General features: G+C 36.7%; 1 protein-coding gene across 2 annotated transcripts in view; it reads right to left on the bottom strand.

Moving 5' to 3' along the window:
* LOC145996019 (uncharacterized protein CG7065-like) overlaps positions 1 to 18,438 on the bottom strand; it is an 83,440-nt gene that overhangs the window by 22,041 nt on the left and 42,961 nt on the right. For both annotated transcript variants that reach the window (XM_083132188.1, XM_083132189.1), the window contains 5 exons: positions 14,034 to 14,150; positions 10,331 to 10,470; positions 7,564 to 7,772; positions 5,483 to 5,613; positions 2,054 to 2,144 (listed from right to left, as the gene is read on the bottom strand). In XM_083132188.1, coding sequence (XP_082988314.1) covers positions 2,054 to 2,144; positions 5,483 to 5,613; positions 7,564 to 7,772; positions 10,331 to 10,470; positions 14,034 to 14,150 — 688 coding nt within the window. The remainder of the gene's footprint in view (positions 1 to 2,053; positions 2,145 to 5,482; positions 5,614 to 7,563; positions 7,773 to 10,330; positions 10,471 to 14,033; positions 14,151 to 18,438) is intronic.

Raw genomic sequence — 18,438 nt, 5'->3', positions numbered from 1 at the left:
ACCGAGATTCTGAACACTCGAAAAGAATTAAGAATAATATATACATGAACTTCTACATTCGGGATGGGAGACTTTGTAATTGTAGGGAGGAGAGAGAGAAAGAAGAAAATTGGATTATGAAGGTAGGGTTAAGAAACGGTTATAAAGTAGAGGAAATGAGGAGAATAAAGAGGGGGGCTCTTAAAGTCTTGAATAATGAAGGTAGAAAGAAGGGGATAAGTAAGAATAACGAGGTAGGGGAAATATTATTCAAATACGTCGGCATCCCGTATGTAAAAGGGGTATCCGAAAAGTTTGACAAAATTCTAAAAGGCTTCAGGATAAAAGGGGGAATGAGAGCTCCCCGAAATATCGAGAAATTTTTTACTGAATATAAAAAGGATGGAAAAGGGCGAAAAGATGTCAGAGACGAGAAGGGCGTATATAAGATTACCTGTTCCTGTAATAAAGCGTACATTGGACAAACTGGAAGAAGCATGGGAACCCGTTGGGACGAGCATGACAAGGATATCAGGGAACTATCCCCGAAAACCGGGCTTTCTGAACATATTTTAGAATTTAACCATACGATTGATAAAAGAGAAGTTGTAAAAAAGGTACATAAACAACCTGATTTGAACGTTCACGAGGCCGCAAATATTTGTGTTGATAGAGGGAAAAAATTAAACAGAGACGACGGTAACCTGAACGAAGCCTGGATTCACATGTTTAAGCGATGGGGAAATAATAGGAGTGAATCTGTTAAATTCCATGTCACGCCGGAAGTGGCCCGTGCTGCTTCTGAGTCTGTGGAGTTTTCATTGGAAGGAATGTAGCATTTGTATGCTACTACAGCCAATCCTTCAATATGGTAGTACGGGCACTCATCATTTAGATTTATTTCTTAGCCTACATGGCAATTTTAACTTCAGGTATTTTTAATTCCATATCCTATCACCCCCTTTTAACCTAATCCTGGATTTCTTATGTTCTTGACGAAGTATTTTAAATACTGATAAGTGACCTGAAGAAGCGAAGCATAGCTCCGTGAAACGTCGTCTGCAAAACTTTTATACTCACTCACGTAAGTTTTTAACTTTTTTATTTTTTATATATTTTAGTGAGTAAACGCACAGTTTTCCATAATAGTAATATTAATTAATTAATTATAATAGTAATTATCAATGCTATATTCAAAGCAGTGGTATCAGTGGCAATTGGTACAAGTAGGGATGTGCCGAAGCCGATTACAGATGTACGAAAATCGGCCGAAATTGACACATCGGCATCGGAATCCAATATTTAAACCGGTACAGATTATACTAGAGTTTTACCTTCTAATAAGTTTTATATTCTACTTTTGTAAGATTTATTGAAAATTTAGTTATGATTCGTCATTATTCTAGAGTTTTTGTAATAAAATTATTGCAAACTCATTCAAAGGATCAACCTAACTATAAATCGGAAATAAAACAACAGTACATTGCTGAACCAGGATCTGCTGGTTTGGAAATTCAAAAATGAATATTCAAACCTGAAGCAAGTCCTGAGAAAATACTTGGGCATACCTGCTGCATCAGTATTCAGTGATTGAGTGTTCAGTGTTGCTGAACACTGAACAGATTTGCAATAAGAGAAGAAGTAGGTTACTTCCTGAAGTGCTTCCAAATCTCGTGTTTCTGAAGTTGAATCTGGCAGAACAGGAATTCATTTTGCATTTCAAAGAACTGCTTGTGTACTAATGTTTAATCTCTTGAGAATCCATGTTCTTAAAGGTTCACATAACATTTTGTAGATGCAAATGTACATTCGCATCTCTTGAGAATATATATGTATATACATATGTTATGCAATAGAAATGTACATAGCAAATTTATTTTTGTCATGCTGAAAATAACATCCCATTTCTGTTTAATAATCTTATGTATCGGAATCGGTTCCAAAAATTATCGGTGAGTACATCGGCATCGGTACATTTTCAGTTTCGTCACATCCCTAGGTACAAGTATTGGTAGCAATATGGGTATTGGTTCAAAGTGGTATAAAATTACTGAGGAGTAAACGAGATACGTACTTGTCTGGGGTTGATGTTTCCTCTGCATCCTTCTTCTCTTCTTTTACTGCTACTACTATCTTCTTAGTTTCTCCCACTATTTTAACATCATCTGAAAGATAAGGAGCCTCTTGTACACTGACACTCAAATTCAATATGTTCACAAAAATTCTGTTTGTTAGTTATAAGCATTACCAAAATGTAATTCACTTCCTTGTATTGCAAATAGGTTTGCCCTGACAGGTGGACAATCAGTACAAATACATTATTGTTGTTTGTCTTCTATCAACAATAAATCAACCACTGAATTATTGCAAAATGTAATTTGCTTCTTTTAAAAATATAAGGAACTATCAACAGGGATAGGTGCATTAAAGTTCCATGGGGTTTCTTGAGAATTAACTAATTTATTACACAAGTTAAATTTCGTACTTCACACTCTATACACAGATTCAGCGATGCACTAACTTCTCAGACACATGTTGCAGACCATTGTCTGAGAGTCGGTGTAACGTAGTGGATGTGACAGCTTTCACTTTCTGGTCCATGTTAAACTTCCTTCCGCGTAACTCTTAAGTGTTGGAAACGCCCAGAAATTGCAGGGTGCGAGGGGTTTGCTGTATGGAGGATAGGCTAGAGACTACCCACCAATTTTCTCCAAAGCTGCCATAGCTTGCCGTGCCACATGTGGCTTAGCGATATCCTGCAGGAGAAACCATTCTTCATGACTCAGTTCACGTCTTTTTTTGCGAATTGTTCCTTTTGTGACATCTTGCTACATCAACATTCAGTTTATCTGCCAATTCACGAATCGATAAACGTCTATCTTCTTTCAACAATGTCTCTGCTTTCACAATGTTCTCATTATTGACTGATTATGATGGATGCCCACTTCTCGCCTTATCCTGCACATTGCGTTTACCTTCCTTAAAATATTTCCATTACTTGAATACGGCTGATCTGCCCATTGCTTTTTCACCGCAAGCTTCTTTGATCTTCTCAAATGTTTCCTGGCCACTTTTGCGTAACCTCACACAAAATTCAATAGCGATCCTTTGTCTGGTAATTATCGGTATATCATTCTCATCCGCCATTGTAATACACTCTGCAGTTCGACTTTTATAGCGAGTAAACAAACAACAGCTGTGCGTTGGTTCACTCGTACATTAACAAAGCACACCACAGGCTATCTTCACGTGCAACAATCACAGAATTTCCTTACAAAGAATCGGCGCAATGTTGTCAATCCACGAACGTTCGGAACCTCCCTCGTATATGGCAGGTCAAGCTCTTTCATCGATAAATACACCACCTTGAGAAATTAGATATGATCACAGGAATGTTCCAAAATACAGATGTGTGGTCCCTGGAAGTCAGTGCATCTCTGACCTAGATTTCAGCAGGTTCCCGTGAGTGAGCAACTCTTGGCCTTGTAGCCGACAACTTACGGTCACCACTTTCATTCAAAATCAAAAATGCATCCTTTGTTCCCTGTAACACTTCATAAAAAAATGAAACTGTTAGAGATAATCAAAGCCAGATAGGCCAACTAAAGATCGTCAACCTGCTTAATGATTTGTCATCCAAGCTTCCGCAAAGGTTTACTTCCATCTTACGTGCATCATAACTCCAGTTTCCCACTTCATATGTTTTCCATATCTCCAGTTTCCCACTTCATATGTTTTCCTAACTGTGCCGATGTAATATTTGCCAAAAAAGTGTTCCGTTGGCTGAGTGACCTCTCTCTTTTCCTCTCAGCAAACATGTAGGGGTAGGGGCAGCGATGACGATTGTTTCAGCCACGATTTTCTTGCTCTTGTGTGCACACGGGGTGATGACAGGGAGGGTGTAAGTGGACCCCTCTTCCTTTCCATTGGCATCTAAAACCAGTTCTGGATACATTCTTGAAAACAAACAAAAACCATACGACAAGTAAATAAAAAAAATAAAAAAGTGGGCCCCTCCCAGCTCAATCTCCGCCACTGGTGTGCATGGCAATGTCAGATAGGCAATGTGATAATTGCAGAATTCAGGTCCTATTCTTTTGTTTTAATGCTATTTACTGCATAGGAAATATTGTCCGTATTGTCTGTTGCATAGTAAAACATAAAGCAAGGGTCATTTCTTCCTTCTTCACATTGCTGATAAAAGTTTTGTCTTTGAAAGTTGCGTTATCTTAAAATGCTGAGGATTTTCTCTTCGACCACCTGTTGCTCGAACTTCCAGCCGGTCTCTTTGCTTTTACGCTGCAGCGGTGTTGGAAGGAAATGCACACAATATAATCCATGCTTTTCTTCAGAACCATTCAAGTGGGAGAGAAAAAAAGTGCTCAATGTAGGAACGGACGCTGAGACCGATTTAAAGAAACATTATTCAAGGGGAAAACGTTTGGAGGATCAGATGTTTGATATCGCGAATACTCCTAAATCCAACATTAAATCGTCGATTAACGTGCGAGTAAATAAAGATCTCCCATTTTGATATCTAAAAAATGCGCAGGTTTCACAAAGCTTGATTTGAGTTCATTTTATGCTGATGGGCTAACCGGACTAAATATACAGTTTAAAGTTAAATCCAATTCCAAACCCGAATGATTATCGACTGCGACGCTGTTTAATGTCCTAGAATATGCATTGGGTAAAAACAGATCGCAAGTTGCGTGTTTCCTTTTTCACGCTGGATTACCATGCAAGTCGAATGGGGGAAGTGGTGACTATGAAGTTGGTTGAAGCAAAGAAAACGTGACTTTTTTTTTAGATGTATTTTACACATACAAACCAGAATGAAATTTACAGCCCCACCTTTTTTTTGTCTAGAAAGGTTGCGCTGTTTCTCCCGAGAGATCTTATCTTACCAGTTAATCTTGTAACAGACAATGCTCCAGTAGACCTGTATAAAATCCAACGTTCATTATCTCGCAACTTTTGCTGGTGCCAGTGTGACTGGTGTCAAGATTCTTCGAGTTTCGCTTGCAATAAGTGAGAGATTGTTTTCCTTTCCATAGGTCTCAGTGCAAACGGGTTTCTCATGAACTATAATTGTAAGAATTTCCTGGATCGACTGTGCACAACTGAAAGAAAGTAACATTATTTTAAATCCTTTTTTGTGAAAACATTTTCATGTTCCATTTTCCTTCTTACGACACGTATCATGTGCATAACAGGTTGAATAACTACCAGGATAAACGATGTTACTGTCTCCTAGGCATCTTTGTTTCCGTTTAAGCTGAAAATTGGTGCATATTCCAATAATGACCCCTTTGAAATAACGACCCTTTTCCCGGGAACTGAGAAAGGTCGTTGTGTCGAGAGATGACTGTAGTTCATTCCTGTCAAGGTAAAACAAGGAAAATCACATGCTAACAATAAAGTTGTCAATACAGAAAACTGACTGTTGTAACATACATTTTTTGTTTTTTTAAATTTCGAAGTTCTTTTTATTGAAACTAACCTGAATCATCAGTTTTCTTTTCTGTTTTTATTTCCTTCTTTGGGCCTTCTGCTTCCTTCTTCTTTTCAACTAGTGCATCATAAAATACTTTGGGATCAACAATCGAGCTGAATTCATCATTATCTGGTTCACTGAAAGGATATTTTAGTCATTACATTCACATTGGGATTAATCACAGCTGGGTCAATACCCATGTTTTAGTATCAAGAAAGCATTAGTTCAAATTTAATACCATTTGTTACTTTCACAGTCCTGAAAGGTTAGTGAAATGTGTAATTTTAATTAATTTTGTGTCAACACTGTTAACGCAAAACAGATCAAATAATATTAATTGGTTGAAATGAAAAGTAAGTACTCTGAAAGCAAAACATATCCAAGAACAGAAGTTACTACTGCTACAATAAAACTGATGGAGGTTAAGGATCCAGGCGTCAGAGCCTTGTTAGCCTGCAAAATACTGCTAGTGTGTTCAAATATTAGTGAAAAACAAGTACAGTGTGGCCTGGCCACCTTAGGACCAGGATAAAATTCAAGTATAATTAGTCATTTTTCAAGGCAAACTTTCCAAAAATTTAAGGGCACAAGCAGATGTTATCTTTATTTCAGCCTTAGGTCTGCTTTAGACGAAAGCACTTTTCTTAACATTTATGCCATGACCAAAAAGCTACCGTGAAAAATGAGAAATGTTATGGCATTTCAGATGCCATGGCATATTTCATGGCATTTCTCAAGGATAGAACCGGCTCAATTTCCATAGCATTTTTCGTAGCATAACCAATCAGAAGCAACCTCATGGTCATGAGTGCAAATGTAATGGCAGTCACATGAGATGTAAACAACGTATCACTTCACACTTTTAAAATACGATAACTATCCAACCGAGAGGAATATCGCTTCGTATTAAATGGTTTTAGGTAGAGAAGAACGGCGCTGATAAAATACATACTTTACAACGTTTACTATACACGTATGGAAAAATATTTTAACTTTTCAATTGTAAACACCGTGCACACACACACAGCATTGACGGTGTAACTCGGCGTGCCTTTCGTGCTGAATGTATTGTACATTGTAATGGACACAGCTAACCGAAATGTTTCATAAAATGCTTTCATGTAAAGTACTCTCTCTTATAAGATTTTTGGAAGCATTTATGCTAGCAAAAATGCTAAAGGAAATGCTTTCGTCTTCGCCTTATGTATTACTGCCTCTCACTACCCACACGCAAGCCCACAAAAATATATACACCTCAAAAAAAGTATGGAATATTGTTATGTTAGGCATTAGTTGATATGTGCAGTCTTGAAATGCAACAACACATGGTATTTGTCTCTGCTAGATGTCCTTGTGTTTTTGCCGACATATGCCACAGTGTCTTATCACCTATTGCCTAATGTAACAACATTCCAAACTTTCTTTGAGGAGTGTATTAACAACATACAGGGTCTCTGTGATTCCAATGTATCCAAAAATTCTAATTCAGTTCAATTAAATAGTATACAAATATTTAATTTTAGGTGCAGAGTTTAAATGTGCCATTTTGCACACTCAAGACTAGACATACATCTGCAAACATAAGTCATAAATGTTATACGATATACTAATCTATGAAAAATTGTTATTGTATAAGAATTTCAAACTTAAATTTACCTAATCAACTTCAAGATATCTTATCTTGCAATAATCTTACGTCTTTCACATAGATTGTTCTGCAAAGGACACTAACAAATTAAACGGACTGAGAGAAGTCTGTTTTATTTTCCTGGTTAGGTTAGGTTAGGTTAGGTCATTCGTCGATAAAAATAAAAGCCAAACTGCGAAAAACTTATGCATTTGTAAATATGTATAAATTCAATGGGATTTGGATCAACGAAAGCAGCAATTTTTCAAATCTATGAAAAATTCATGCAGAATTCCCAGTGAGTAGCTACCCTGAAGTATCAAGCTTCTTTCTCTTGATGTGCGTAATACTAAGAATATTTATTACATTAAGTTTACAACTGGTTGAAGGATTGGAAGAACACAAAATTTGATCAACAATATATTTATGTAGTGGGTAACAAATATGAACAAATACTCACTGAAAATGACTATCTTTCTCAATCAGTTCTTTGTAATATTCCTTATTTTCTTCAAACTTCTGAATGTCAGCAATTGTAGGTTTCAGCCTTCCAAACTTCTCTTCAATCTTCCTTGAAATTCGTAGTATTATCTCAGTCAGCCCTTTCTTGGCATCCTTTGTTTTGGGCAACTCATTGATAGCTCTGTAGCATCTTGGGAAAAATCGACCCTACAGAATAATAATGAAAACCAATAGCAAATAGATATGTTTAATCAATACTCTCATTGATTTCTATATCTAAAGATACTGACTGGCTAGGAGGCAGCCTGTAGAATGATGATGAAAAACTGGTTCAAATCATAAAACCTAAGGATAACTGAAGAATGGAATTTGCAGCATCAATAACTTATTCTAAAATCTGTGAAATGACGAGCCCATGCATGTGATAGTACTGAAACAAAGGACGCTCCTCATCTTCACTTTATTTTTTCTTTAACCCTTCATTGGAAAAGTAACACAATCGGTTGTGCTGTATCTGTGAGATGCAAGTATGGTTATACTAACATATTTATGAGCACTTTTTATTCTTCACTTTATTTTATTCCAGTTACCCCCTATACGCTTTCATGGCGTGGTGCTAAGCACAGGGGAGCACTTTACCTTATTTACCTACATAAAGTGATTCTTAAATATCTTAAAAATATTTCTTAAGCACTACAATAAGTACTCTATTTCACTGCATAATCATTGCAGATTTTACACCAACTTATTTTTTAAAAAATATGTGCTGGAATCATTCATTTCGAAACTGTCTTTGGTGCGAGATTAAGATGAACGGAATACTCGTGAATATACATTAAAATGGACTACAGTCAAAATCGATGCACATTATTTCTTTGTGGCAGTTTAGCGAACATTTTTCCGATTTGATAAAAAAAGTTAACACATTAGTTGTTATTGATTTTTGCATTATAGTCAAAATATTACACTTGAGCAAATTTACTACAGTGCTGCGAAATACGGACTTACATAATTTATGCGCTGCTATAGTTGGTTTTGTTATCTGACGTACCAATGTGAGGATTACGTGGTGAAAGTTTATAAACCAATTTTGGAACAAAGAAAAACAGGGTCCGACGATGATTGTAAGGTGAAATACGGTATGTGTCACTCTGCTGTTCGCTGCACTTGTTATCACAACCTAGTACTCTACATTATCAAAATCACTGATATATTAATTTTCACTGAATTCACTATTATTGTTGAGCACGGAATGAATCAGTTCAGCATCTTTTATGGATCCTAACAGTCCATTCTATAAGGAAACTGTGCTACATTTAACCCAAACAAAATTGGCCATTTTATATTTCACGGAAACAAACAGTTTGTAAGCCCAGAAGGGGGTACCATTCAGAGACTGCGGTCATCTGTATTCGAAGAAAGAAGCTATTGAGAAACTTCGAACCGCATGCCTAACCGCTTCTGAGAAAATAAACAATTTTAGCTGCATGTATCTCAGAGATATAGCATGACCAAACTAGGGTTAAGAATGCCTGGTTTTGAGGACTCTTTCACAGGATACTTTGTCACCTAATTGCGGTACATGTGACTGCAGAGTGAATAGACACACACTAACATACTATGGTCACAACACCACCCACCCCCCTCCCCACCGAAAAGAAAGTAATTTTGTCCTCCTGTTGAGTTGTTCTTGATGCTTGATTGATTGAGTTGGTGTTTTAAGTTCACTTTTACTCACTATGGCTAATTGGGACTGGACCTACAGCTTAAAGTGGGATCCGAACCACTATGTGCCTCCACTGGGTATCGAACCTGGGATCCCTCGATTACAAGGCGACGAGGCTAACACTGCGCCATCGAGGAGGCACCCTGATCTTGATGATGTTTTTGGAATTAACATCTCTGCCAGAAAAAGAATGGTCTTAAGAAATACAAAATTATGGACACTTGTAAAAGAGCCATGCTTTATTCTTGCTTAAGCAAAGTCAACAAAGAAACATGTTATTTCAGATTACAAAAAAATAATGGGGCAAAATATCAAATTACATTAAATTCAAACAATTTTTGTCACAGCCAGCCTCCATGGCAGGGTGGGTAGTATATATCGACCACAAGGAAAAAAAACCTTGGGACGAGAAGTCCCCGTGCAGCTTTCCCTTCTTCCCTCCACCTCGGGCCATAAGGAAGCATGGTCAACTCTCCCCCTCCCCTACTCGCGGGGGTACGGTGCACAGGACTCGCGGGTCTGCGCAGGTTGTTTTGCTCGTGGTTCCACTATACACTGCATTATGATGCCAGAGGTCCTGGGTTTGAGTCTCTGCCTGGGCTTGGTTGTTTCTTGTGTGTACCTTCAACATGTCATCACTCATCCTCATCTTCGTGATTAGCCAAAGTAGCAGAATGAGAAGCAAAATGTCTATGCATTATCTGATGGGTATTTGTAAAAAAGTGAAATTTTTGGTGGTTAGAGTATTGGAGTACGAGATTTTGCATAATGGGTACAGAGGCGGTCATGTTTTTTAAATACTGCCATAGGTTCAGTACCAAGATTTATTACTTATTCAATTTAGTTTGAAGTACTGTGATTCTTTTGCCTATTATTAAATGTTATCTGGTTTTCTTCTTTCCTTTATTGTCACACATGTGCAACTGATAACTGGATGCCTTCTGCTATTGTGTATCAATACATAACAGCAAGCATTAAATTCATTTACAACTATTACCGCCACTTACACAATACTAATATAAACTCAACGACGACTTACAATGTAGTTACATCTGTGCTGATAACAAACGAGATGAGATATAACGATTCTTGGATCTGCCTTCTTGTTACACATCATGCACACGTACATTGGCTCCTTGCCCTCATCATCTTGTATAACCTCCAGAAGATATTCCAATCCTAGAATTAGAACATTAGTAGTTAGGCAAATAGGTAATGAAATCCCTGAACTAAGGCTACCGATAGCATTTTGAACTATTACTGATACAAAGCATGGCATGATACAAAGTCACAGGTCCTAGGTATCAATCCTGGGTTGGCATGTACGAGGGTGGATCATTAAGTATCGTACAACAATTTTTCCCCGCAATGTTATTGTGGTAGGGACGATGAAATCTTACAGATAGTTTGAAGTTCGTGCTAGAGACGTCATTTGTTCGATCAGGTATAACTAATGCTGCAGAAGCGTGAACTACTTAGAAAAGATGGCACGCATGTTATTGTCGTCAATGTGTGAAGAGCAAAGAGCTGTAGTTCATTTCTTGTGGGCAAACGGATAAAACCCTGGTGAAATTCACAGGGGAAATGTCAGGCATGTACGGAGAAGACTAAGTGGTGCACATTCTTTCAAGGTCGTGTGAACGTTGTTGACTCGTTATGTTCCGGGCAACCAGAAACAGCTGGAACAGAATGTTACAGCCATTGAGCAGGCAATATTCTCAATGACCGGCGGATTCATCTGAGAACCTTGTCAGAGCAGTTCAACATTTCTTACGGTATGGTATGCGATATTGTTTGGCCCAATGAAGAAATTCCTAGGTGGCCAATGCTTCAATTCCGATGAAGTGCAATCAGTTCTGTGCAGATGACTGTATTCCCAAAACACTTTCTATGAACTGGGTATATTGAAACTAGTGCCAAGATGGGAAAAATGCATTGAAAGATTTGGCTCCTATGTCGAAAAGTAGCTAAAAGATGTGGTTTCATTGTGTATAATTTATGTTGTCTTACCTATTAAACTTCTTTTTTAAAAAAATGTTGTGCGATACTTAATGATCCACCCTCGAGTGTGTTATTGTCTCTCTCCATTTAACTGTTTTATTAAATTCATCATCATCATAGCAGGTAAAATGAAGTAGAAGAGAAATGTAAAATAACAAAAAATACACAAAAAAAAAATGCTAGAGTAAGAGTTCTGAAACTTTTTCGTTTCACAATGCCCTTAGTGTTTCAAGATTTTTCCATCATGCCCAAATCAGTACGTATGCCTAGGGGCATGCATATTTAGTTTTTGACGAAAAAACGAAATTTGAAAAAACACATTGTAATGTTAATTTTTCATGTTTTTGAAAGGTGTGAGATGCATTTTGTGACCATGTTTTGTCACGAAATAATGCGAAATGAACTTCAAAAAGCGAAATTAACTCTTAAACACGAAATTTACCATTTATATACCAACTCGACACTTTCTGAAGTCTGAAGTATCCTGTGAGTTATGCAATTCGCGGAAAATTGATTAATTCTGCTGTTAATATTGGAGAAGCAAAAATGGACTCCTTTACACAGAAATAAACTACGTAATACTCTTATAACTACACAAATGTGATATTAGAAGTGAAATGTTAATTCTGTGGAATAAGTGTAGTTTTTAAATCAAATTTAGGATTATATTCACAATTTGAAAATCAAAATGTCTTTTTATATACCACTTTTCATCCAATTTTTCACCGCTATAACACCGATATTTCATTTTATTTACCGCTTTTGAACCCGAAATTGACTCAGTTTTTGTACCGAAATTTTGCTTTTTTATTTACCAAAAATATGTGCCTCTACGTATGCCTATCTAACGCTTGCAATGCTCAGTTAGTGTAGTTAGGTTGCTTGCTTTTGTTAAAAAAATAAACACATATTTGAAATTGAGAAATATTTACATGTAAATAATACTAAATAAGCACATATTTGGACGTAAGTGTTATTTCAATGAAAATATTGAAACATTTTGTGGCGCACCTGTATGTCAGCCACGGTGCACACTTTGGGAACCACTGTATTACAGTATTGCTAAACCATTGTAACCATTAAAAAATATAAAATCGTGCCTTATTGGCATAAAGATCTATTCACTGAATATTTTTTTAAAAAATAGAGAATGAACAATTTTTTAAATTTTTTTTGAATATTTTTGGGATGGCAACACTTAAAGGAAATTACATATTAGTGTACTGTCTCTTGTTCGGGTATGAGATTTTACCTTCATTATAAATCAATGATTGTTTTGTCAACACCATCCCTCTGTTTAGCGAAGTTTCTGACCTTCTTCTTTTACACCACGATTTTGTTTTCAGTCTTAGTAACATATTCAAGCCACTAGGGAGAGTTCGTTGAATCCCCTTGCTGTTGAGTCCATCCGCAGCCTAGTCATTACTGAAAATCCGATTTGGCGTTCCATGCCTGACTAACGAAGAGTACCTTTTTATAATTTTATAGAATTTCAATTTTTATAGTTTTATAGAATCTCAACTGTTGAAAAAAAAAGATCTAATCATAATAATTCAAGATTTGACATTTTAGAACATTAATTTGACATATATTAAAAACCAGGTCTTTCAGACCATGTGCAACCATTGATGTAACTTTTTTTTCGCGCGATCCACGAAGGGTTAAAATGAAAACATATTTTAAGTTATGTATAGAGACCGGATGTTTAGGCACTAAAAACATATAAAATAGGCAGGCAAATAAGCACTTATAATTTTCAAAATAGGCAGTAAAATAGGCATTAAAATACAAATAGGCAATAAAAAAGGCAATGAAATTTAACTCAAAATAATGAAGATAGACATACAAAAAGAAATAGGTGTTTAAATAATATAGAAACATACCTGTACATTCTTTATAGATGCTTAAAATAAACAAGGAGCTCATCATTAGAGACAGCAGTCCAATATTGTACTTAATAAATCACTGCAAACAGGAGTCACGTCAGCCCAAAATATAATAGTCACAATAGTGACTCAATAGTCTGACAAAAAAAATGTTGGCTACTTCCAACCAGTACGCAAATTATTTAAATATACACTTTATCACTGAACACAGGGTTATTTCAGTTAAAAAAAAAAAAAAATTACACTATATATTCCACACAGCAGTTCGAACTAAGAAACTGTTTAAATGCATGTCAAGTTTGTACTGTATGGTTTGGCAGTCTCTGAATAAGAAGCACTAATTGTGGTTGCACATCACACCAAGGTATTTCTTCAGGTGATCAACCGACAAGTTATGTCTGCAATCGGACAACACGTTTTTTAGAATTGAAAAAGATCTCTCAACCTCCACAGATGTTACCGGAGCATACTTAAAGCACTTGTTGAATTGCCCTTAATTTGTCCAAGTCCTTATTAGTTGCAATAACTCGCTAATTCTCATTTTTAAATTTCTTGGAAGCATCGGAAACTAATCCTGGGAACAGGAAATTGTATGCACAGAGTTCAGTCATGTCCCAATTTTAAAGAAAATGCCTAAAATAGTAAATATCTGGCATTTATGAAATAATATAGGCAATATCGTATGAAATAGGCAAAATTAAATTGCCTTTAAATGAAGCTAATCCCTCCCCCCTGGCCTTCGCAACATTCGTTTTCATCGTATCTCTAACAGGAAAGAATAGGCATTTTGCCTAACATCCGGTCTCTAGTTATGTATCTTTAAAAATCCACATTTTATTCTGTACTTTAACTTACCTATAAGAGGAGAATCTTTGTATTTATCCAGTACATCCTGGATACGTGTAACTTCCTTCACAATATCTTCATATCCTGGAGGAACAGGTTCGCCTGGAGCTAACTTTGGAACATCATCTATAACCAAGAAAGGTAACAAATCAGTAAAACAAAAAAATACCACTTAAAAGGTTACTACCGATCTAAGCATTTAATCATCACTGTTTGAAAAATCACTTTTTAAAACAACATAAAAATGTGTGAATAATTACGATGAGGCTGATAATGGCCAGTCCACCTAGTATCTATCAAGCTGTCAATCAATTTTAGTTATACATAGAGGCACATATTTATGTAAATAAAAGATCAATATCTCGATACAAAAACTAGGCACATTTCGGGACAAAAAGCAGTATATAAAATGGCATTTCGGTGTTAAAATGATGAATAAAGTCTAAAATTTAATTTATTTTTTAAAAAACTACACTTATTATACAAAAACATTTAGTTTCCAATAGCACATTTATGATGTAGTTATTGGTGAGCCCAACTTAAGAGTTCAGTATGGGGCTTATGACGACAGTGTTGCCGCATGGTGCGCAGTGGAAGAAGGCTCCAGCGTGCATCGAACGTCTGCTGTAGTACACGCTGCAACAAAAGTTAGTGGTCAACGGAACGGGTCCTGTTCAATATAAGTTAGCAAATCCTCTCGCCATGATTTGATGGGAAGCTGTTCTTTCATGCGGCTGTGGTACAGAGTAATGACTGTCCATGGAGTGAGATTTGCAAATAACTGTTCCCGAATATACTTGTCATATGTCTTGCTGTCCATTTCATCGTGTACGTTAGCCGTGTTTCTTTCTTTTAAGTCCACTTTTTGCACAGAAAGGCTAATCGGGACTGGACTTACAGTTTAAACTGGGATCCGTACCACTATATGCCTCCAAAGGGTATCAAACCAGGACGTTACCACTGTTCCATCGGGGAGGCCTGTTTCACATTTATCGGCACACTGTCTCGTTTGAGACAAAACCGTGGTCATTACCGGCATGCACGAAAGCAAATCTCTCCCCCCGACCTGTAGGTGCTCGCAAACAACTCGTAAGGCCCCACAGAAAGTCTTGTTGTGTCTTTATTGTTTGGTCCCTCCATTCGTTTTGCACAGCAGCAGCTCGACAGTCATAGGCGGGGTTAGATTATTTTTTTCTGGGACGTGCACAGAATATGCTGTAAGCATTACATAATATTGGAAATATAATGTGCACATTTGCAACTTATTCGACACATCAAAATGTGTCCTTATATCAGTGTTTTCGAAAGGGGGAGGGTAGTACGTATACTTTTTAGTAGCTGGTCCTCATATGCCATCTTCTCCTGCCGTTGACCCTCTTCTTTTAGGAATACTTATCCAAGGGGGAGTTATGACCAGCACATACGCCCATTGGACACGTCACGTCATTCACATCAATATAATTACAAGGGTTCGTTCTAGGTCTAATTTGTGGTCAGATGAACTAATCGGGACTGAACCTTCAATACATAATCCATCCTAGAATGTACCTCCGCCAGGAAACGAACCCAGGGCCCTTCCATTCTAAGGGGATAGCATTAGCAGAATTTCGGTTGTTGCATTATAATCAAGGGATCCAGGGTTCGATACCTGCTGGAGGCACATAGTAGTTCGTATCTCACATAAAACTGTAGGTCCAGTCCCAATTAACCTATCTGTGCGTAAAAGTGGACTTAAAACTCAATCAATCAATTATTAGTAGAGGTGTGAAATAAAAGGAGTTCTATTGTATTTGTACTCATATGAAGGATAATTACAGAAAGGAGACAAGCATTCTTTTAACTATCTAGGGAAAACGGCTCGATCATTTCTTTTATCTTTTAATATGATGCTATCAATACTTTTCATAATACTTAATCATCATTTTGGGAGGGGCAAGTGAACCTCCTCCCGAAAAATCCGCCAATGTATTATATACAATGTGCCGCACATCGCCTCTTATAAAAGTTATATTCGAAGTCGTTGGATTTTGCGTACCTGTTGTTTCTTGACATTTTTCTGCTCGTTTGGTGTTGCAAGAGGACCTTTAATCGCTTCGCTATTAATTTTGTAAACAGTTTTGAACGATATTCCAGTTGTTTCAGCATTTTCGCTTGCAGTCCAACTAACACTTTTACCATGATTTTTCTGCTTTAAGTATATTTATATTTATTATAATTTGTCTCTCTTTACTTGTAAGACTCTGGACACTTATGCTTAACAATACCACCCCTTGCCATTTTGCTGTTGTATAATAATTATAATAATAAATTCCTTCAAGAAATACCCAAAATGAGAAAGCGCGCACGCACACTTGACCTCCGACAGAAGCCTATTCACGAACTTTTGCCTGAACATTCCCCGCCTCCTTCCCTCTTCCCAACACGTGTTTGCAGCAAGTGGCAACCATCGGTCGGCTGTTAGTTTTAACTCCCCAAATCGTGGTAAACACAAGAAAGGAAAATGTCTTTTTTTGATGGTCCGAATTGCAAAAAAAGGTGTAAACCATCAAAGCATTACATTTCCTCTGGTTTTTGCTTATGTATTATTTTCTCTTCGAATGTTAACGACTTTTGTTTCTGACAGAAACACTCTTGTTTAGGGGTGGTGATCTCAAAAGTAAAACCCCATAAGAGCCCATACTGAACTCTTAACTTGGGCTCCACAATAGCAGTGTGTAAAGTTTATTCCTGTCTAAAGGAGTCCATTTTTACTTCTCAAATATTTACAGTAGAAATATCCAATTTTCAGTTATTTGCATAACTCACAGGATAATTTAGACTTCAGAAAGTGTCGCGGTGGTAAATAAACTCTAACTTTCACATTTTGAAGATTATTTCGCATCATTTTGTGACAAAATATGATGGGAAAATGCACCTTGCACATTTCAAAAAACATTAAAAATTGTACATAGTGATACATACAGGTTTTTAGTCTTTTAACGTTCTTAACATGGGAATAGGGTAATTGTGCAAGTTTTTAGAGAACGACGAGTTTTTTTAAATATGTCTAGAGGGGGGATATAATACCTTAAATGTACCCACACCAACCCTTGTCCACAATCCTTTTATTACATTTCGACGTGGTACTATGTTAAGTACCTAGTTTTTTATACGAACCTGAAGAAGGGGATAGTTAGTCCCCGAAACATAGTTCTAAAGAAAGGAAAATAGGAAAAAACATACTCGCATACATATGTACAGTTTTTAACATTAATTTTTTAACGTCTTTTTTATATTCTGGAATTGTGAGTAATATGCACCAAACCTACAAAATGCTAATTAAAAATTAGCATCAATGTGTTATTTCAAATTTCCAGTTATAAGGATATATCTATGAATAGACATAACTGTCACAATTTACCACTTTGTTACAATTCCCATAAAATATAGACATTATTCATGTATCCTACTTGTAAAATGAATGTCTTTCATACCCACGTAAAGTTATCCATGTACATTGCACAGTGCCATGAAGGCACATATAGGGAAATTTGGAGGTAAGGTCCCACACATTCTCGATCTCAGCCATTTTCTCCTTTTTGGAGGTGATGCGATCAGTACCATGCTATGGAGACCATTAACTTCACATTTACATTAAAATTTATCAATAGTCTGCATATCAGATATAAAATTGCAAATGTTTAACAAAATTAAATAACAAACTACTTGCAGAAATAATGCATCAATCAGCAAAATTATTGGCAATTAAAAAAAGAGAGGAACTGATACAACCATATATGCCTATACTGGTTGATACCAATAGTGTTCTGATGAATGTGTGCCATTGCTACTAAACATATTGATAGGTGACACAGATTGCTGCAAAAGCATTGGAAATTGCAGAGAATTTCACAAATGACATTACTATATAAGATGAGAGAGGGCCTCCATATCAGCCATGGATGCAACCCCACCCCCGGATTGGAATAAGGTCACCCAGTAACATTACCTATGCCCACCCCACCCCCTACTTGCACCCCTCCCATACCATACCACTTAGTTTTCCACAGGCCTGGCAAGAGAACCAAGTTTTTCTGTACCATCAATGACCGATCTGGAACTGACAACTATGCAGGTAGAACTCGTACATCCGTTTCTGCCATTTTTCTTTTCTAGATAACTAATAATGCAGCTCACAAATTTAAAATTTTTCCAATGTCTGGAGAGAATTTCCTTCTTACTTATCATTTAGCTGTTGTGGCCCTTCTTTTCATCCACTATAAAGTGCTAAAGTGTTATTACTGCACTATAAAGTGCTAAAGTGTTATTACTGCTAAAAATATAATGCACCTACTCTGATCTTACCAGGTAACTTCATATTGTTTTCTAAGGTAAACCCACCAACACGCCTTGATAATTAAGGAGTTTACTGAAA

Source organism: Lepisma saccharinum, chromosome 12, assembly GCF_977018435.1.
Source record: "Lepisma saccharinum chromosome 12, izLepSacc3.1, whole genome shotgun sequence".
NCBI classification, from domain to species: domain Eukaryota; kingdom Metazoa; phylum Arthropoda; class Insecta; order Zygentoma; family Lepismatidae; genus Lepisma; species Lepisma saccharinum.
The sequence above is the reverse complement of the archived record's forward strand: the minus strand, read 5'-3'. Positions and strand labels throughout refer to the sequence as shown.